The sequence below is a fragment of the Protomyctophum parallelum genome (genome assembly GCF_964188405.1).
Source record: "Protomyctophum parallelum genome assembly, chromosome: 15".
NCBI lineage: Eukaryota > Metazoa > Chordata > Actinopteri > Myctophiformes > Myctophidae > Protomyctophum > Protomyctophum parallelum.
In genome coordinates, this window is record NC_139710.1 from 15,683,696 (window position 1) to 15,705,558 (window position 21,863).

Here is a 21,863-nt window from a genome sequence, read left to right on the forward strand (position 1 = left end):
CACAGATATCTATGAATCATATATCTATCATCATAGACTATGATGATAGTTTGTCACTTGCTGGTTGGCTGGCAGGTTATATTGAAGCGTCAAGATACAGTAAGATACAGATGTCATTCATTTGCACTGTCAGCCTAGAGTAGACTTTTTCTGCTGCCAACTGTGATTGCACTATAACGAACTACTGAGAAAAAAGTAAATAATCCAATCCACTCCCTATCTCGACTCTGAAGGTATTGGCATATACAAGTTTGTAGGGGCACTGAACTCATCTCTGCTGATGCAAATATATATTTGAAAAACAAAGTAAAGAAATTGTACATCAAGCTGCTTCTATCTGGATCTTATTTGACTGACAAATGATTCAGCAATAACATTTGACTGTGTTTCATCACATTGTATTTAAAGCCAGAATAGGACTCCTCATGTATTGAAACCTATTAAATCAATTCTTTTTTGTTCAATCAAAAGGATGTGGGCTACTTAAACACATTTTAGCCTGGTGGTGGTGTTTTTTTCCTTGGAGTTGACAATTGTGAGGCATTATAAGCCATTTTTGAGCAGAGCGAACAGATTTGTATTATTCAACATCCCTCAAGCACCCCTTTTCAGCACTTTACGCACATGCCTAGTTTACACCCACTGCTCCCAATAGTTTGGACGGGTAAATGCAGATGAAGAATTTTATATATCTCTGCTGTCGGGAGGAAACCACCTACAGTAACTCCAAAATGTTCATTTTTCAGGAAATAAAAAAAATATTTTTTTCAGGAAATTAAGAAAACATTATTTTTCGAAAACAAAGCAACACTGCCTCATCAAAGTTAGTTGTAGGCCTATGAGAGGTTTCTGCCTGAGGTTTCTGCAACAATATAAGGGAGGACCCAGAAGAGAAGAAGTGGATGAGGAGAACTGAGGGTGTATTTATACACACAGGGCTAACAAGCACACAGCTGAACACCATGGATAATTAACACAGGATTGTCTGAAGCACCAACAGCAGTACAGCATACAGGTGAACAGCATTAACAATACACAGGATGGGTGAGTCAAGACAGGATATATCTACTAGGGAGGACAGGAAACACTAGAACGTCACTTCAAAATAAAGGAACAAAACTAAAGTAAAACCATAACTAACGTAGTATACTTTTTTTTTCCAATGTATATGCATTGCATACATACCATGACACTGTACACATATTTACAGACGTGCGTTGGGAATTTGTTTCATAAAAATCCACCGTAGACATGTAATCCAGCACTTAGAAAAAAATCACCTGCAAGGAATTTCTAGCTCATAAAATGTCTACGGTGGATTTTTATGAAACAAACACTTTACAGATTGAAAGAGGATAATTCAAGCTTTCCCTACAGCTGCATATGTTGGTGATTTTGATGTTGTTTAATATAATTAGAGAGGACTTTTCTGTTTGGATGAATGGGCTGTCTATGGGAAGTGTCACCTAGGTATCACCTTGCTGGCAAGATGGCAGCCGTGTGCATCCTACTATAAATGCGCCACATCTCTGTCTGCGTGTGTGTGTGTGTGTGTGTGTGTGTGTGCATGCGTGTGTTTAATGCACGTAACTCAAGAACCGTTTGCCCCACCGACTTCGACACACGCGTGGGAGTGCAGTGCCCAGTATTGAGTCGGTCGGACCCACAGTTGTCCAGAACCACCACAAAAGGCTCTGGTCAGGCTCTGCCAGTGGGCCTAATGATGCCAACTCCTTTCACCTGGGCCAGGCTCTGCCAGTGGGCCTAATGAGGCCAAATCCTTTCACCTGTGCAATTTCCAGTCTCGGCCTCAGCCAATTAGCGAATTGAGGCTCAACCAATTAGGCTCTGCCAGTGGGCCGAATTGATTGCCAAGTACACTTTCCACAGTCAGTTTGCCCACTTCTCACAGCCAGGCACTCTTCACACACACGCACACAGGCACAGAGATCTCCAGCTATGTGCTGTGTCAAATTAATCCAGGCTGACAACAAGCCATGGTTACATAGCATGTCTAAAATTGAGGACTTCCATTTGACAAAACAACAAGAATTAAAGGTTGGTTTGCATTTGACATGTATTATGGTCAGTTATTATTTCAGTGGTCTATAGAGCGTCGCAGTCCCTCCCCCTTTCAGAACAACGAGTGGCCCAGGAAATAAATCCCAATGCATTTCTTAAAGTATTTATTTAAAGACGGTTACGCCGCGGACAAAGCCAACTCGGATCGTGAAAAATCATGACAATGAACACAATGTTTTGGGCCGATTCAATAATTTATAAGAAGAAAAACAAAACAAATAGTGTTGTCTCCTGCCTTTATTTTCTTCTTTCTAATGATTTGATCGGCCCAAAATATTGTGTTCATTGTCATGATTTGTCACGATCCGAGTTGGCTTTGTCCGTGGCGTAACCATCTTTAAATAAATACTTTAAGAAATGCCTATGAGGAAAATGAACGGCGATTTCTTTTCCGGGTCTTTCGAGGGGGCAGGACTGCGACGCTCTATAGTGGCCAGAAAAGGGCCTGGCGCTGTTCTGACATCTTCTTTACTTACATACTCCACCTTTCACACACACTCTGCACTCTAACTCCCAAGTAGGCCGACTGCGACGGGCATGTACAGGTCTAGTATCATCAGTAGCTGAAGTTCAGGAGCAGGGCCACACCTCCAATCCAGCTACCTCCACCTCCTATCAAGCCACCTCCAATCGGGTCACCTCCACCCGGATATAAAGGCCCCGTCCAACCCCGTCTCTTTCATCACCCCTCCCCCCACCCTAATTCTCATCCTACTCCTTCTCTAACTTCTCCTTTTTTACAGGTCCCTAAGGGGGGTTCGTTGTGCCCGGGAGCCACAGCGAATCCCCGAAGCCTCCCCACCTCCACTTAAATTACCCGATATCCAGCTGAATGGCCAGATGATGTCATCTTCGTTTCTGTTTGTGTGTTTCATGCATTCTTCCTTTCGTTAATAAATGTTGTTAAACTTCATAATTTGGTGGTGCGGTCCTTGATCGTGAATATATTATCATAAAAATCACACCTGTGTGACGTGAGGGGCGCTCTTATTAGCATATATCATCTTACATCATCTCATTCTAGCCACTCACAATATGCGTCCTCACTTCTCCGTCTTCACTTTTCTGTCCTCACTTTTTTCCTCAATGCGTACTTTGCTCATATATACAGTATTTGCTCAGCCAATCATCGCTATGGGGTGATCAGCCAATAAAATCATCGCTATTATTCACACAAACGCACAAAGCTGGGCATAGGAATTCACGTTCCACACCCCACAGAGAGTGCAGTGCCCGGTGTCGAGTCGGTCTGACCCACGGTTGTCCAGAACAGCCACAAAAGGCCCCTGCCCGGGCTCCATATTTGACATCATAACACTCCATATTTGGGCATGCCTGACACAGAACTCCATATATAGGAATAAAGGGACACAGACAAATGGGTGGAACGGGTACACTGACACGGGTACAACGGGTATTGCATAGCCAGGTGGGGTATGGATCTCCAACTTCCATCGTCACCAACTCTGTGCTTTGCAGCCGGGCACCAGTCTAGTCATTTTAAAAAATATATGATTACTGGTATATTACTATATTTACAACATTTATTGTCCTGCCATTAACACTCATTATTTGATCATACTTCCCTATTAAGATGCCATATATAAGTGAAAGAGAGGTGTGTGTGTGTGTCTGTGTGTGTGTGTGTGTGTGTGTTAACGTGTCAAAAACGTGCTGAATTACCTGACTGTCTACACAGCCTGAGTCCAGAAGATTAACAGGACTCTGATAAGACTAAAAGGGTTCATAAAACCATTTCACTCAGTGCTTGTGCCAATACAAGCACTGATAATTGTGTTGCATTCACAGATAGAGGTGAGGCCGAGGGTGTGAGGAGGAGAGACACACAAGGAGCAGCTCATCATCCATCACCTGTGGGGCAGGGGGCTTGATTTATGTATTTCTGATCCCCTTTACAGTCTCTGTTTCTGACTGGCGGGGAAATTGAACAATATTCAAGAGTGAATGTGTGTGTGTGCACGCACGCACTCACTCACTCACTCACTCACTCACTCACTCACTCACTCACTCACTCACTCACTCTCTCCAATTATATATATCCATACCAGTTCTGGAATATGACATACCCAATCCCTACCTCTTTCTTCTGTCTCTCTCCCCCCCTCTATCTGCCACTTATATCGTTATGCTCAGCCAATGACAGTGCAGAATGGCACACCTTCTAACCAATCACAGCGCCAATTTCCATTCCAATTTCGTTCCAATCCTCAATTATCCGTCCTCACTACTAAAAGTATTAGTTAGATATCTCTCATACAGGGAATTCTTGCTTATTACTGTACAATCCTCACACACACACACACACACACACACACACACGAGAAGGGAATGGCTCACTCACTGCAAACTCAGAGAGAGAGCATAATAAACGCGCCAAAATAGTAGGGGTTGAATGGGTTAATAGACAACCAAGCAGGCGGGAGCATGCATACTCCTCCTCCCCCGTCAGTGTGCTGCATGGCATAAAGCACCCGCTCACATGCTCCCATTTGCAGCTGATCGTTTCTACCGTTTAGTTTTCATTCTGTGTTGATCAGCATTTGAATTCTAGGCACAGCTAGAGATCAGCACAACAAAGCGCTTCCAGCAACCTCATGCATATGCCTACCTACTGTAGCCTATATATCTTCAAACTTCAAAGTGAGTTTTTCAAAGTTATCAAACGTTGTATCTGACCCAAGAAAGAGTGAAGACACAGAGATATCCACAGAAGAGGGGGGGGGGGGGGGGGAAGCGGAGGAAAAATAACAAAAGGAGGCGGAGACTCCAAAAAGCATTGATGATGATGATGAATGTGAGAAAGCAGCTGGTCACCATGGCCTGTGCTGTGTTGCCAGTGGTGGGGTTTCTCCTGAGCTGCGCGGGGGCATACCTGATGTCCAACCAATACCACTACGCCATAAGGGTCATCCTGGCCTATGTCTTGATCGCCTGCGGTTTTCTGGCCATGCTCACTGGAGTGTCCTGGGCGGTCTGCCACGGCATGAAGATCAAGATTAACCAGAGGGGAGGCAGAGGCTGCACTGCTCCACACCACCAACAGGTCCACATCTACACCATCGACAGGTAAGGCTGGCTGATGGCCATCAGAATTCAAGAATGGGCTACAAAGAATTTGACTTGATGCATGGTTCTCATACACAGGAACACATTCTATACAACAAGTGAAATGAATGTATGAATAAGATAAGATACAGTATATATATATAAACCGAAATATAAGGAGTGAAGGGTTAGATCAAGGTTGAGGTTGAGTAGAGTGATCAGTATTGAGGTGTATGAGATGAGGCATGCATCATAAGCCTATAATATTATTCTTATGTAATTGTTTTGTGTGCATTGGCATGGTTGCAAATAGTAGCCTCATTTCATGGCACCTGCAATGACAATGAAAGAATTCAGTTCAGTTCAAAGCTATTTCTTTCAAAAGAAAGGCAGGTGAATATATTGCATGCCTATCCACCACAGATGTGCAAGTTTTACACCGAGGCAGTTGCACTGTACGATGTTCATGCTCGACAGCAATTACAATACATTATCGTTCCCCTGTTTCCAGACCTAGCTCATTCCCTCCATCTTATGAAGAGTCCCAGAGGAGCCACGATGACACAGCTACTGACTCCGTGGTGGTGGTCGATGAGGAAAGCCTGACGATGGGCCCAGCCCCTCCTCTGTACACGCAGCATGACTGTGAGATCCCTGACTGCGTGTGGAGCTGGGAGCAGCCTCCTCCTTACGTACAGACACAGACTAGCCTCCAGGGACGCCTGGCTGCAGGTGCAGAGGAGCAGCGGGAAGCCGTAGCCTAATGAATATTTCATTGTATGATATGGGTCGCTTGCCGAAAATATTTTTCGGGCGAGGATCACAAGTGTATGACAACTCACCCAGACATTGAAGGAAGTAGTGTCTGTTTGGACAGATTAGGGAGGGTTGGATTGGAGTGGATCGGAGCCTACGTAGATATGACTTCCTCAATAACTGACTAGGACTTCTAGAAAGTTCCAAACATGAGGTGCCATGGATGCCATGGACAAATGATGGCCAACAGGAACGTTGACCTCACGTCTGTGCTATGAACCAGTGGCCAGTTACGGAACCTAGAAACACTGCATTCAGTTGACTTGATAACTCACCGTGTTACTTGGTATTCGTTCTGTATTGAAACAGAGGATAAAAAGTCTGACAGGCACACATTGGAGCTCTGATGGAACTCGGGCCATGACCAGAAGAGACAGCGAGAGCATCTTAAACTACTGTATTGCCCTGTCAATGGGCCCAGAACTGTCTTCTGTTCTCAAAACACTGTCAGTCTGAAGGGATGTTGTATTGTCATTGGGTTCCTCAGCTGAAAAGGTTTTAAATGTATACAAGACAGCAATGTTGTCTTAGATCAATGAATCCTATGAATGCTTGGATTGAGAAAAGCATTGTAAGTCTTACTTGACCTGCAATGTAGTCTATATCCAAATTATGTTTGGACAACACAGAGTATCTAATACCATTGTGTGCAATAAACTATGTCATTCCTGTTGCAAGGTTGTCTATGAAACATCATTATGCCAAGACACACGTTTGGAATTTTCAGTATATAAGCTCCATAGTACAAGACTAGTACAAATTTTGATGGCAATCATTGAATGGACACAATCTCATTCAACTTCAGGGTTCATACACACCCGTCAGCATGAACTAGATGAGTGGGCCAATAACCTGTAATAGCTTAAACATCTCGTCTGTCTGACTAAATGATCATATCCTTACGGATATCCTGGCAAACTGTCAGCGCTTAATGACTGCAATCAGAGAGTTTACGAGTTCCTGTTCTCTGTGTCTCAGTGAGTGACACTGCATAAAGATCAACTCTGTCTCTTATCTCCACACAAACAACTTTAACACATACGGTCACACTTAGATCACAAGCAGGTGCTGTGCACAGCAGATCAAAGGCTGATAATCTTTTGTCCATAAACAAATGTTGCATTGAATCTCTGCACTGAGTCTCTTCACCTGTCATAGAGTTGCACTTTACCACTTAAAACCCAAATATACTACTCCATTAACCAGTCTAGAGGTCTATTCTTGACCCTTCTACACACACAATGTTATGATCCACTAAATACTAAATCTGCTATTTTGTCTGGATGTTCACCTATTATGACTTAATTAATTAATAATTTTATATGTCAACTATTATGACATACAGTATGTCCCTATTCTAACCAGTTCAGTGGCCTTGTGGTTAGTGTCCGTCCTGAGACTTTGGTACTATGACCTGGTCGGACCAGCCTTGGCTTGGAAGAGAGGTCATCAGGTGGTCCCCAACCTTCAGTGTTTCGACCCTGCGGGGTCAGCAGCTGTGATTGGCCAAATCACTGCCCCTCTCATCCAGGCTTCCAGCTATTGTCCTTTCTCTTATGCCAGAGCCAACAGGAGGCTCTCTCTACCTTGTGTCTTGGGGGATTGCCTCTGTGGTTTGCTCTACGTCTCACCAGACTAAGTCTGAGCTTATTTACGAACTTTTCTGCATTGGGACGCTAGTGTTAAAGTGGTTAAATTAGACCGTAGAGTCACTAAAGTCTGAGAGAGGATTACACGCAAAGGTTTTTATTTGGATTAAAAAAGAAACAATTTAAATATTGTTATATTGCTTGCCCACAAACAGAATAAGAAAACAAAAGGTCTATGTGGCATTTCCCCTCTTGAAGTTGAGTTTTCTTCACCATTCCAGAAGTGTAGCCTGTGGCTTATTGATCAGGTAATGTGGACGTCACATTTTCATTAGTAGTACACACACTACTACAGTGTGAAAATGGACCCTTACGTGTGAAATTTGATTTGTAAGGGTTAATTTAACTCCAAGAGTTCCATTCTGAGAGTTTAATTAAAATGTAACTCTAAAGCCCAAACCACACCAGTTGCAACTCCTTGGGACAAAACCGTTTTAAGGTCAACCACACCAATGCAACTCAATGAGTTGCCAGGAGTTGCATTGGTGTGGTTGACCTTAAAACGGTTTAGTCCCAAGGAATTACAACTGGTGTGGTTTAACACTCAGGGTTTTACTGTGTCGTAAAATACAGGAAAGTGCGACGTCTTAAGGCTTAACCCATAACAGTCTAAGATAATTATACACAATCTTTACTTTACTGTTTAAAATTTCTTTTTTATGATAGTTGAGAGGCAATGTCAGCTTTGTTACAGGGTTTGAATACTGTATGAAATGAAGGAAAAGCATTGTGGTTTATGAGTGAAAGGTGAACGCTGCATGAACTGAATATAAAAAACTAGTGGATGACTCCATACATTCCTTCAGACAATGGCTAAAAAAAATAAGGCACAAAAATAAAAGGCATGTTCATAGATATTTGCTAAGTTCACAAAACATTTTGGCATAATTGATTCATAGCAAAAGTATATGCAAATCACCATATTTTACATTCATTCATTTCATTTTTAGTTTCAATGCTTGCTTCTTTGGATATAACAGTAGAGACAATACCGTTTGCAGTATTTCAGGAAATTAGGAAAGGCAGAAATGTGAGAAGAAGTAAAATATGGCAGAGCATTACAGGTAAATTGATTGTTGTGGGTGTTGTTTGTGTATGTGTGCAATGCATTCATTGTGCACGTGTGTGTGTGTGTGTGTGTGTGTGTGTGTGCATGTGTGTAACTGGGTGAATGCATGTATGTATTTGTGCCAGCATGTTTGCATAATTTATAGTTAGCTGTTTTCTTAGGTGATGACGTTGGGGCCACGGCGGCCTGTCCTCTCATGGATGCCTGAGATCTTCAGAGCGATAGCAATGAGGGGTCCCAGCACTACCTGCATTAAGAAACACAAATAATACATGAAGGTCTATCTCTGTAGGTGGAACGACAACTGTTCAACAGCAGTAAATTTATGAATTATGCATGTATCATTAAGGATGCAGAAGTCAGAAAATTCACACTTTGCAATACATTTACAGGACAACTATGCAGTTTTCATCCCTCAACCAGCCTCCCACTCACCCCATGGTGTGATAAAGCTCATAGTAAGCTTGTTAAAATATAACAGACGACAACAACAAAAGGAGAGAACAAAAGAAGGAAAATAATGGAGAAGATAATCAAAATAGTAACAAAAATGGTTCCAAAGTATTTGTTTGACTACTTAAAAATGGTGGGTGATAATGTCATAGGTAGTAAGAAATGTACAGTGCAGCAGTGCAATAGAATGATTTGACTAAGGAAACAAGTGCCACTCTAAGCACTTTTAAAACAGCTCTTAAAAAATGGCTGCAAAATAACTTTTATAGTTATTTTTTGTTTCCGCCAGGCCGAAGGTGTGACAGAGACTATGTTTTGCATCCTGTCCGTCCATGTGTGTGTCTCTCATAGACAGCTAACCTCTTTCAGAGCCACATCATAAAAATGTTGACAATGACAGTTTTACACTTGAATAATGAGGCTTGATGGGCTCAAACTCCAAACACATTTAAGCACTTAAGCCCTATATACTTTATTGTCCAACAAAATTATTGTCACAAAACATTTTTTTTTGTGTGTACAAATTTCCACCTAAAGGCCTAATGAGATGCCAAGCAAAGTTAGCATGCAGTACACAGTAGTACTATGCACATCATCATGAGAGACTGAGCATGTCCATTGTACACAATAAGAACATAAACAAATGAGAGTAGATTAGATTACTCCACGCCTGATCAAAACAAGGTCAACGTCAATTGGAAACTCACTCATCCAAACATTAGTCCGCTTTATCAACATCAAGGTTGCACTTTATTGTTACATCTTGTGTACAGGTACATAAGAGTGCACAAAACCAACTATTCATTCATGATATCAGTACAGTATACCAAAAACACTTACCTACTTCACTAAACTGTAAAAAAATAAATTAGCCATTAGGAAACAGACCATGCTTAGTGCTTAGTCCATCATCTGGACTTGGTGTTGCAAAAGCATATTAAAAATAAAAGCTAAATGTTTGTATTGTCCCACACAGAACTCTGCTTACAGTGTTTATTATTTATCGACTGCACTGCTTCAACAACATTCATAACAACAACACTTATATTGACATTCAGTGCTGAGTTTGCTTATAGTGCATATCATCTTTTACTGTCATTCCTTGTCAGGCAGTGAGCAATATAAATGACCCAGCCGTTTTTATTGTGTTCCTTTCAGTGAGGCAACAGACAGACAGACAGACAGACAGCTACACTCCCGCGGACACAGCCTGGCACTGCAGAGGAATCAAACCCCTGTCTCCACAGTGGTGGACAGGAACTTTACCCTGCGCCACAAAGGACGCCGAAGTCTAATAAGTCTATTAACGTCACTATGTTGTCTAATCATTCATTGATGTACAGACTGGAGAGATTACGAATGCAATTTATGATCAATTGATGATAGATTGGTCAAGGTTTGGGTTCAGTAAGATAACAGACATGGACATCACGAATGAAACAGTTAGGTGAATAGTAGGGTTTCAGAAAGCTTCAATATTAACAGAGAATAAAGTAAGAATTATTTGACATAATTTCGTATGAACTGTTTTAACAGCTGTGGGAATCTGTGAAAAACAGGTATAAAATAAGTGGGTGAAATTCCATTGGTGAACAAACAAAACATGCTGTTACATAGTGGACCATAGCTGCACCCTGGACCATAACAATGTGTTCCAGAGTGTACAAATGGACCCTTAATGTAAACAGCTAATCATTTCAGCAATAGTCCATATACTCAGGGATGTGCGCACCCAAACAATGTGCACACTTGAGACTTTAGCTTCAGCTCTTCCTTGGACCACCAGTGGACTACAGTAGGCTATACCATGGACATGGTACTTGACTCTTTCTTCCTTCCACATGCGGATCATACCAATGTCAATGTCAGTCCTCTATGTGGCTGACACACACCTTAATCCATGTCCTAGCACCTTGAATAATGTGTATAATGCACAGTATACAGCGGCTGCTGTGCTTTTTTGTGTGGAAAAAGCTTTGTTTGTAGCAAAGCTTGTACATAAGCTTAGATAACTTTTGGTTGTACCGTTTGTAGCAAAAGCTTGTAAACAGTGATGTGACAACAATTCCCCCAGAAGTCACCCGGAACTTCCAGACCCACTGGAACGCACCCCCGCGCCCCGGTTCCGGCGAGCCGCCCCGCGTCCGAAACGGTTGAGAATGACAGTTATCGTGTGGGGGATCCCAGGGGGTCCCTCTACTGTACTGTCACTGTACTGTACTGTACTATAGGCCTACTGTCACACCCAAAATCACGTAATGGCTGCTAAAAACTCAGCTTCCCATCATGCAGCTGTGCACAGTGTGAAGCTGTACTGTACATACATACACGTCGATGTAAAAATTGCTTTGAATTCATCCTAAGGATTCGGCTTTATTTTCTATGTTTATAAAACATAAAAATAAAAGTAAAAATCACATTGAAATTCATTCACCAATGAATCTAGTAAAAAAGCATGGACTCACATGTGCCACACTGTGGCTGATTTGCCACATTACACCCATTGATACCTTTAAATTAAGTGTGAATTGTGGTACCACTAAAGGGGGTGTGGTGCCACAGAGGCACTCAAGTGGTATCACTGCCAGTCTCAACTGCTCACCACTGTACATACATACATACATACATACATACATACATACATACATACATACAAACATACATAATTATAAAGGGACACACATTGCTGTTTCTTGGAGTGGCTGCACCATTCAAAAAGCCCCTGTCTGCCAGTTGGTTGTTATGTCACTGTAGTGTGAAGTGTGCACTATGCTGAGTCCTGCTGTGGGTTGTTACTGATAGCGTTTTGTAATTAAAGCTTCTATGTTTTAATATTTACCACAAACACATAGTGTACATATTGGTGCACCAAGTCAATATATTGCAGGCTACAGCCCAGCCTTGCTGTGTGTGTGTGTGCGCTGCTTGTTATGTATTTTAAATCAAAGTTGCTTGTAACTTTGCACCATGGCATTGAGGCAGTTCTTTCTCTCTCTGCTGGCCTTCTCTCTAATGTTATGTGTGCACACTTGTATAGCTCTGAGCCCAGATACACAAATGTTACTATAAACAGTTATTTGACAATTGGAAACACCTGCCATTCAATTAACCCTGACACTGACTGCTCCCATGAGTCATTCCACCCATGTCCACCCACAGCAGAGTTCACAGAAATGCTAACAGCTTATGTTTGGGAAAAGTGAAGAATCGGCTTCATCACTCCCTGCATATGCCCAATGGCCAACGCCCATGAGCAATTTCAGATGATCTATTTGTCAACCAACTGAGAAGAAAAACTGATGAGAACAGATAGAAAGATAGACAGGTTTCCTAGAATTATAGTAGGATAGTACTAGGAGCATAATCTTTTTGGACAGTAGTAGGATGTAGTAGGAAGTAGGAAAGCAGGATAGTGATCTGGTCTGCTATTTTCTTCTCTTTTTTAAGTTAGGGATGTTGGGTTGTCTGTCTGTGAGTTTTATAAATATTAAACAGTATTAACAAGAGTTTTTGTGACTAATAACTACATTCTATACATTGGAATTGGTTATTTTTTTCCTTTTCCTGAAAAGCAATAGTTTTGAACATACAAGCTACAGCGACAATATGCACTGTAGATCGCAACCACAGTGTCTCACCAGGGCACATGTCATGCACACACCTACCTGTGTCTCTCTGTTTTGTCTCTCAGGGTCTCTCTCAAAGCTCTCTGCATAGATGCGAATAGTGGCCCCAGCACCTCCTCCACTCCCACTGAGCCGAAACACCAGACGGGATGCTTCTGTGAACACGATCCTTAGACCCTAGAAGTACACAAGAAAGAATCTTTACCTAAAAACATCTAGATAATAAAGTATAATAGTATAATGATTAATGAAGACTGTTGATGCCATTTTAAACTAGCTAAAGTGCCAATCGGCACAGCCTAGTGGGAATATGCGTGCACAGTTTCATCGCAATCGGACGCTGCGTTGAGGAGTTGTGGCCATTTGCTACTCCTGAAAACTGTAGGAGCCAATCGTGGCCAATCAGGATGGAATATGAGAAATCAAACAAACCTGTCTTGATCACATGACTATGGAGATCATGTGTACCGATTTGCGTGAAATTTGGATAAAATCTGAAGGAGTAATAATAGAAAATGTGTTTTACATATGTCGGCCTCCTGGTGGCGCTATAAAGAGCAGATGTGAAAATTTCCAGACAAAGGTTTTTCCTTGGCCTCTAGGGAGTTGGCATACAAAGTTATCCACAGATCCGTGCAGTCAGAGGTAAAAACACTTTTCGGCCAGTTATAGCGCCACCTTGAGGCTGAGTTGAAATTGTTCATGTGGCATTTCGTGGCCTAGTGGGAATGTGGGTGCACAATTTCACGGAAATCACGCGATGTGTTCATGATTTGCAGCATTTTGTTTGAAACTGAGCACTCCTGTGAATTTTGGAAGCCAATCTTAACCAATCAGGATGGAGTCTGAGAAATCTGAAAGACCGGTTTGGTTGAATGGCTCTAGAGAGACTGTGTACCAATTTGCGTGATGTTTGGACAAAATCTGTAGGTGTACTGTGCAAAAACTTGTTTTGCACAAAGCGGCCTCCTGGTGGCGCTATAACAGGCCGTTCTGGAAAGTTTGGGGCAGAGGTTCATGGTTGGCATCCAGGGAGTGTGTGTGCAAAATTTGGCATCGACCGGGTTAACGGTGGCCGAGATTAGCTGCTCACGGACGGACGGACGGACACACGGACGGACGGACACACGGACGGACGGACACACGGACGGACGGAGTGCAAAACATACTCTCCCCCATGCCTTCGGCTGGTGGAGACAACAACATACAGACACAGTCAAAAGAAGAATGAGATTGTGATTTATAAATAAGTAACAAATACAGGAACTACAAAACTCCACTAGATGGCACTGTCACTGTATGTTTCACAGACTCTGTTGTTGATCACAGTGAAGTGACCTAGTGAAGTCTTGGTTAAACATACCAGTGATCATGAACTCTCTATTATTCAGTACTTTACTTGAAATGCATGGTGGCTACCTTAAACTCACACTTGAAGTTTTCAGCAAACCTTGCATAATGTCAATGGTGTGCATTTCTGGGCACTGGCCCAGATGTGAAAAAAGGCATTTTCAACCATGTCAAGTTGTCAACACCCTCCATTTAGCATGTCTCATAACCTATATGAGCTAGATGTTTTGGGTTAGTTACTAACTTACTACAACTGTAGTCTCTCAAGACAGACTGTTGATTGTTGACTCACATCACACACTCAAATTAAAGGAAAGGAGGGCACTGCTTTTCTTTTCTTTTTTTGATGTTGGATTCTCAGCTGTGGTTAGCTGCCAGAGATAAAGCTGGTTGACTTATTCGGTTATTCTCAACCTTTTTAATCATGAGTTCCCCCAGTTTGATATGCATATGCATTAGGCAACGGACGCTCATTTGGCATGATTATTATAAAAAAAGAAATATAAATATCTCTGGGACAAAATCTAGACGGTAACATCATCAGTGTTAATTTAACTCTGAGAGTTACAGACCTGCTAGAGTCCAACACCTCACAACGCCAGCAGAAGGGCAAGGGAGCCTATCGCAGTATCAAGAGCAGCACCAGCAGTCTAAGGAACAGTTTGCACCCGACAGCTGTCAGATTGCTGAAACATGGCATGAGTCTGTCATCAGAACGCTGAGCAAGGCATGAGTCTGAAACATGGCATGAGTCTGTCATCAGAACGCTGAAACATGGCATGAGTCTGTCATCAGAACGCTGAAACATGGCATGAGTCTGTCATCAGAACGCTGAGCAAGGCATCAGTCTGATGACAGGACGGACAGGCTGACCTTAAACCATTTATTTTCTCTTCCTGAACCTACGGTCAATTATTCCAGGGACAAGGTACTTTTTTCAGCTCGCTATGCAGCTGACACGCACATATTTGTACCTTAATCCATGTCCTAGCACCTTGACTAATGTACTCAGCGGCTGCTATGCTCAGGCACCTTTATATGTCTTATCTCAGGTATTATGTGTAAATACTAAATATGTTTTTTGTGGAAATAGCTAAGCTGTTTTAAAAGTAGCTTATACTGTAATTGGATTGTATGGATTGTATTGGATTGGATTATGGATGCCTTTTATTTTTCAAACTTTTACTGATCTTGTATTTAAGGTTTGTTTGTCTTGTTTTCTGTTGTCCTTTTTCTTTGGGGTGAAAATTCAATGTGTTTACTCTTTTATGTCATACTTGTGGGGTTTATTTAAGAGAAGCTGTTAATGTTAATTATTATTTTTCAAACTCAGTTTTTAAATAATGCTTCTGTGAAAAAAACTAATAAACAAAGTTATAAAAAAAAAAAAATAGACCGTTCGGCAGTACAGTTTGTAGCAAAAGCCTGTAAATAAACTAATGTGGATTGCACTGGATGGCAACCGTAAGGTTGCCAGTTCGAACCCGGGCTCCCCCAGAGTTACTGTCGAAGTGTCCTTGAGCAAGACACTGAACCCCTAATTGCTCCCGATGTGCTAGTTGGTGCCTTGCATGGTTTCCGCTGCCATCGGTGTATGAATGGGTGAATGTAATGCACAATCTCTGTAAAGCGCCTTGGATAAAGGCGCTATATAAATGCACCATTTACCATTTACCATTTTCCAATGAAACCAAGCAACATAATAATAATACAAACTGACGCCGAACATTTGTCACCGCGTGACGAACTACAAAAGCTATACAAAAACATCTCTTAGCGGGGAGTTATCTTTCTCCTTTTTTCAGCGCTCCAATGGTGCATTGAAGCGTCCATCAATCATGTTTCCACTCCCCTTCTCTCTTCACACAATTCCTGCCTGTATAAGATAAATTGATTCTCGTCTTGTCACCAGCCAGTTCCCAGTTCTTTTTAACGCTAGACTTTATTTTCTAGAATCTAAACTATTTCTATCGCTCGTCGTTCCAACACATGGACCCATGCCTGATGATGTCAAGGAGCGTGTTTAACACTTCAACAGGTCCTTTGTAGCTTTTGGAGGGGGTACAGGCTTGGTGGTGCTAGTGATAATGCAGTATGAGATGGAGTCAAAAACACACTATCATATTACGTATATATTTCATATTATGTCTGTAGCCTGAATGAAAATGTATGTCTGAAAAATGAAAAAGAAGCATCCATGAAGTCGTATGTTTAAATTACGTAACTTCATGGACGAGGAATCTCTCGCTCTCACACACACACACACACACACACACACACACACACACACACACACACACACACACACACACACACACACACACACACAACACAAAGGTCTCACGTCATACTTGGGAAAACTATATCCCTACTGTACACGGATTCTTGTGGTTTTCCTTTGGTATTGTTGCTCTTCTTTGTACTCTCTTCCTTTCTTTTTCTTTCTTGTTTTCTTATTATAATTATTACCTATGCTGCTGCATTGTCTAAATTAAACCAAACAAAAACACATTTTGCTCTTATGCACCTGTACACAAAAAAGCACAACCTTGAACATTCAATCCATCATCTCAGGCTTGAAACAAGGAACTGGGTGGTGACAACGACAGAAACAACGTGTCAAGTTCATTCAGCAACTGCCTCTGGGTGTTTGACCAGCTGGTGTGTATGACCGCATTGTCATGTCATCCTTGTTTTAAGGTCTGTTAAGAAGGAGTGTGTCAAATGTCTCTTCTCCCCTCCGCACCATTTGCGGTGTCTCTGAATACAACCCCAAATTATTTCAAAACAGATCATATCTGAGACACAACTTCTGTTCAAACTAAGTGAGCACGTTGATCCAGAATACCGTTCACATACCGATTACCTCATGTCATGAACTGTTTACCTTTATCAATCAGAGACCTTAGTTTGAAAGGGAAGGCTTGACAGACACATCTCCCCTCCTCCTAATGTGAATTTGGCTGTGAAGGCAGGCTGCCTGTCCCTGTGTCAGGGACGTGACTGACAGCAGTGATGAGAGATGTCCATCCCTCCGCCAGTCCGTCCATTTGTCTGGTTATCTGTGCGTCTGTCTGCTCGTCTCTAACAATAGCGAGGCTGTTATCAGGAAGCTGACTAATGCCTGTTAAAAACACTGTCCTCCACACACAGCTCAGAGGCCTAGAGAGGAGCACATACCAGCCACATATCGTATGAGCCGTGTGTGTGTGTGTGTGTGTGTGTGTGTGTGTGTGTGTGTGTGTGTGTGTGTGTGTCAGTGTGTGTCTCTGCATGAGTTTAGCACTAAATAGCTAGATAAATGGAGAGGGGGGGTATACATAATTAGATACAGCAGAGAGGCACATAACATCAATGAAACATGGTGGAGTATGCAATCTACGCAGTTTGAATTCAGTAGCTGGCGAGCTACTGTGTGCTAGCTCGCTCTATAAAACCCCATTTCTATGTATGTGTGCGTGCACGTGCAGTTGCGTGTGTGTGACAACTGTCACCATTCCTCCCTTCCAGCCTCGGCGGAGCAGTGGCGGTAGGTAGTCAGAGGGACAGACAGACAGACAGACATAAGAGACGACAGCTGACACAAGCCTGTCCTGAGAGGAATGTGTACTGTAATAACACACACACGCACGCACGCACGCACGCACACACACACACACACACTGGGGCGACTGGGACTTAGGGAGGGGGACAGACCATGGAGAGTGTTACATTTTTAGGGTGAATGACTAACTTGCTGTAACCCTGCAGAGTGAGATCAGCATGACAGTGTAGAATGGACATGGGGGTTGGGGCTCTACCCCTTCTATTCTGTTACCAGGCATAATACTGTGTGTGTGTGTGTGTGTGTGTGTGTGTGTGTGTGTGTGTGTGTGTGTGTGTGTGTGTGTGTGTGTGTGTGTGTGTGTGTGTGTGTGTGTGCGTGTGTGTGTGCGACATGTGTACACAAATGTTGAACCCATGCCTGCAAACACATGCACAAGCGCATACTGACAAAATGCACAATGGGCGCGTCCTTCTGTGTGTGTGTATGTGTGCGTGTGTGTTTGCTCATTTTGTTTGTTTGCTTGTGTGTATAAGGTATTAGGCGGGGCTGTAGGATGAAAAGTGTCGACGCCAGGGGTGAGTCTCCACACATTCCTGGACAGAGCAGAGAGAGTCAGCTGGGTAAACTTCAGAGGGACGGATGTATGGAGAGAGGGGTTATGAGCTTGCTAGTCAGTCTCTCTCTCTCTGTGTGTGTGTGTGTGTGTGTGCGAGCGTGCGTGCGTGTGTGTGTGTGCGTGTTTATGTATACAGTATACATGTGTTTATGGATTGAGCTGAGAGATGGATTTCCATGCCCAAACAAGGAACCACTGATCGGTGTATTTTGACACTCAATGGGTGGTCTGGCTTGAGGAATATTGTATGTATAGTGTGTGTGTGTGTGTGTGTGTGTGTGTGTGTGTGTGTGTGTGTGTGTGTGTGTGTCTGTGTGTGTGTGTGTGTGTGTGTGTGTGTGTGTGTGTGTGTGTGCGTGCGTGCGTGCGTGCGTGTGTGTGTGTGTGTGTGTGTGCACGCGTGCGTGCGTGCATGTGTGTGCGTAAAAGAGAGAGAGGAGAGAGTGAGAGTGTGGCCCCACTCACTAGTCTATACAAGTACGTGATTTCCTCCTAACTTCAGTGGGTGAGATCATAGATGTAAGTAAACGTATGGCCTCCATTTTCATTCCTTTGGCTTCCCTTGTCCACAGCGCTCCTCCTTTCTCCCCTCTCTCCTCCTGTCCTCTCGCCGCCCTCTCTGTCATATCCTATGTTCATAGCCCCAACTGACCTGGTTGACCCTCTCTGTCATATCCTATGTTCATAGCCCCAACTGACCTGGTTGACCCTCTCTGTCATATCCTATGTTCATAGCCCCAACTGACCTGGTTGCGAGACACGGTTCCGTCCACGGGGTCGATGTACTCAAAGTTGTCGGCACGCTCCACGGTGTACACGTGGTCCCCCACGGCGAACTTCTGACTGGTGAAGGCCTTGTCAGACATGACTCCCTCCAGGTCCCTCATCAGGTAGAAGGCCACCCGGGGGTCCAGGCCGTCGTAGTCAAACCTGCACAGCAAACATCAGCTTTGTTCCTTTTAACGCTATCAATCACGTCATATGCAGAATGATGTAGAAAAGAAAAAAAAAACAGCCATATCAAGTGTGCGCGCACGCACGCACGCACGCACGCACGCACGCACGCACGCACGCACGCACGCACGCACACACACACACACACACACACACACACACACACACACACACACACACACACACACACACACACACACACACACACACACACACACACACAGATTAGCAGAAGATGTAAACAATAGGCATTCAGTCACTCCCCACACCCACACACACATACCTACACACACTCGCACTTTCATACCAACATGGAAATTCTATTTTAGAGATAGTTTACATTCCTCTGTAGTTGCTAACATTTCCTTACGGACTCCCACAGTCAAGTTGTTTCAGTCAGACATACAGATCAACACCTAAAAATGACACCAGAGCTGTGCAATTTGGGTTGATATGAGGATATGTCTGGGGTCTGAGTGGCCTGTCCAACATGTTTTCTCTCCACGGCTCCTGTCTCTCCTCTCCTGTCTCTCCTCTCCCTCTTGCGTGCTGTGGGAAGACTGTGATGGATTCAGGAAGGTCGGAGTGGGAATACAGAAAGTTCCAGTAATTGTCAGTGGGAACAGTGGTTGCTGCGAGCGCCTCTGTGCCGTTCACAAGGGAGAGGTTAAAATAAGAACCGGGTTGGAGGAGAGGGGACAGAAGGCTGAGGCCTAGGGGACCGATTTAGATTTTGGGGGGAGTTCACAAGGGAGACTTTTGGGAGGCAAGAGCCTTGTGCAGCAAGGGAGCCATCCAAGTCAACCTCTCAAAGACTGAAGGCTACGCTGGTGGATATAACGAGATGTAAAACATAAGAACACATCAAGCATGAGAACTCATCCAAGAAACGGGGTTGCATAACAAGGACAAAAGAGCCAGGAACAGGGGACAGGGGTGGACGGACAGGCGGACCAAGGGACAGATAGATGGATGAGTTGGATGAGTTGGATGTGTTGAGAAAACACACCGCCGGATTATAGTATACCTGCAGAAATAGTTGCGTCCATGCTTGGTCCAGTGCTCCTTGACTATCTGCTCCACCCCCTGTTTCTTGGCAGCCATGATGGAAAGCCACACCAGCACCGACCACAAACCGTCCTTCTCACGAATGTGGTCCGAACCTGCAGGAGAGAGGAGAAGAGAGGAGATGCTGTATTCCTCTCACACTGAGAGGAGAAGAGAGGAGATGCTGTATTCCTCTCACACTGAGAGGAGAAGAGAGGAGATGCTGTATTCCTCTCACACTGAGAGGAGAAGAGAGGAGATGCTGTATTCCTCTCACACTGAGAGGAGAAGAGAGGAGATGCTGTATTCCTCTCACACTGACGTGCATGGATTGAGCATGTCATATTCTGTCATACCTTTCAGTGACCTGAATGACTTCATAACTATTATGTGAAACATAACATTGCTATAATGCAGAAACCTTATAGCCGCCTCTAACTTTCCATGAACTACAATAATATGGCTGAGCCTTCAATGAGAACGTTATTTATATATTTACATTTTCTTTACATTTGTTAGTTAAAGATGGAGTTCCTGTTTTGTATGTTTCTATGGAGTTTAACATTACTAATAATATTAATGGATTGCATTTTTATAGCGCTTTACTGTGCACTAACTCAAAGCACAATGGTCCATTCATTCTACATTGGGAGGTGAAGCGGCGAACAGTCAACGTTCTCACTTCCCACATTCACACACCAATGGCGGCAACCACTGGAGGCAATGCAGGGTTCAGTGTCTTGCCTAAGGACATGTGGACAATAGACCACCAGGTGAGGTTAGAATATTCAAATATGTCTTCCCGGTGTATTTTTTGTTTCTTCCTGAAAGCTGAAAATAAAATAAAACTGTGACATCATAACTCTAACCCCTCCCCCCATTATCATACAACACACACCTGGGGGCGAGGCTTAAGTTCAGGTGGGTGGTGCTAAGGTGAAAAGTGAACTGGTGGGTGTGGCCACATAAAAACATAATTTGAACACTTTCTGAACACTTTTTTGAAAAAATATGAATAAATCTTTGTCCTAGTATAATCATAATATCATAATACCTGATGATCATGTGGGGGGGGGGGGGGGGTCACAAAAAAACCCAACACATATAAAATGTAACTCCAAGTATCCAGCAGGATACTGGTTTGTTTTACTTGAAGTGCTTGCTATAGACTCAAGTTAGGGAACTAACCAAAACAAACAACTAACACAGCGTTGTTATTTGTGGAAGCGGTCTAGCAGTTGACTAGTGGAACAGATAACACATAATCTGCCATCAGTTCAACACCAATCAGCATCTAACAGCTGCCAGTGTGTTTATGGAGGCCTAGGAGTAAACACTGGATACGGTACTCTTCTCCTGAGGTCTCGCTCCCTCACACCAAGGCCACTCTGTCTGGATGCTAAATGACAATCCTGCACTTATGCAACTATCCTACACAGTGAAATCCCCAGTGTAAGTGTGACTGTAAGAATGGACCCAAATGGACATGGACCCTTGGGTTCATTTGGACCTAAGTAGTAATAATAACGCATACACCAGGAGTGATGTAAAAGGTTAAGGGGGGGGGAACACTTAGGCTTGGTGACGC

The 21,863-nt window shown here is 43.2% G+C and overlaps 2 protein-coding genes across 2 annotated transcripts in view; one reads left to right on the forward strand and one right to left on the reverse strand.

Annotated features, from left to right (window-relative positions):
* Positions 1–4,918: 4,918 nt before the first annotated feature.
* On the forward strand, positions 4,919–5,912 carry LOC310871695 (transmembrane protein 252-like; the record flags this gene model as incomplete). Its single annotated transcript, XM_083783335.1, has 2 exons — positions 4,919–5,169; positions 5,660–5,912. 2 exons carry the CDS (start codon positions 4,919–4,921, stop codon positions 5,910–5,912), a joined length of 504 nt encoding a protein of 167 aa, XP_083639461.1.
* Positions 5,913–7,703: 1,791 nt separating this feature from the next.
* The window catches only part of pgm5 (phosphoglucomutase 5), a 34,421-nt gene continuing 20,261 nt past the window's right edge, over positions 7,704–21,863 (reverse strand). The window contains exons 8-11 of the mRNA XM_083783762.1: positions 20,256–20,391; positions 19,021–19,204; positions 12,797–12,938; positions 7,704–8,925 (exon numbers count right to left, since the gene is read on the reverse strand). Of these exons, the coding sequence (XP_083639888.1) occupies positions 8,840–8,925; positions 12,797–12,938; positions 19,021–19,204; positions 20,256–20,391 (548 nt within the window). The 3' untranslated portion in view covers positions 7,704–8,839. The remainder of the gene's footprint in view (positions 8,926–12,796; positions 12,939–19,020; positions 19,205–20,255; positions 20,392–21,863) is intronic.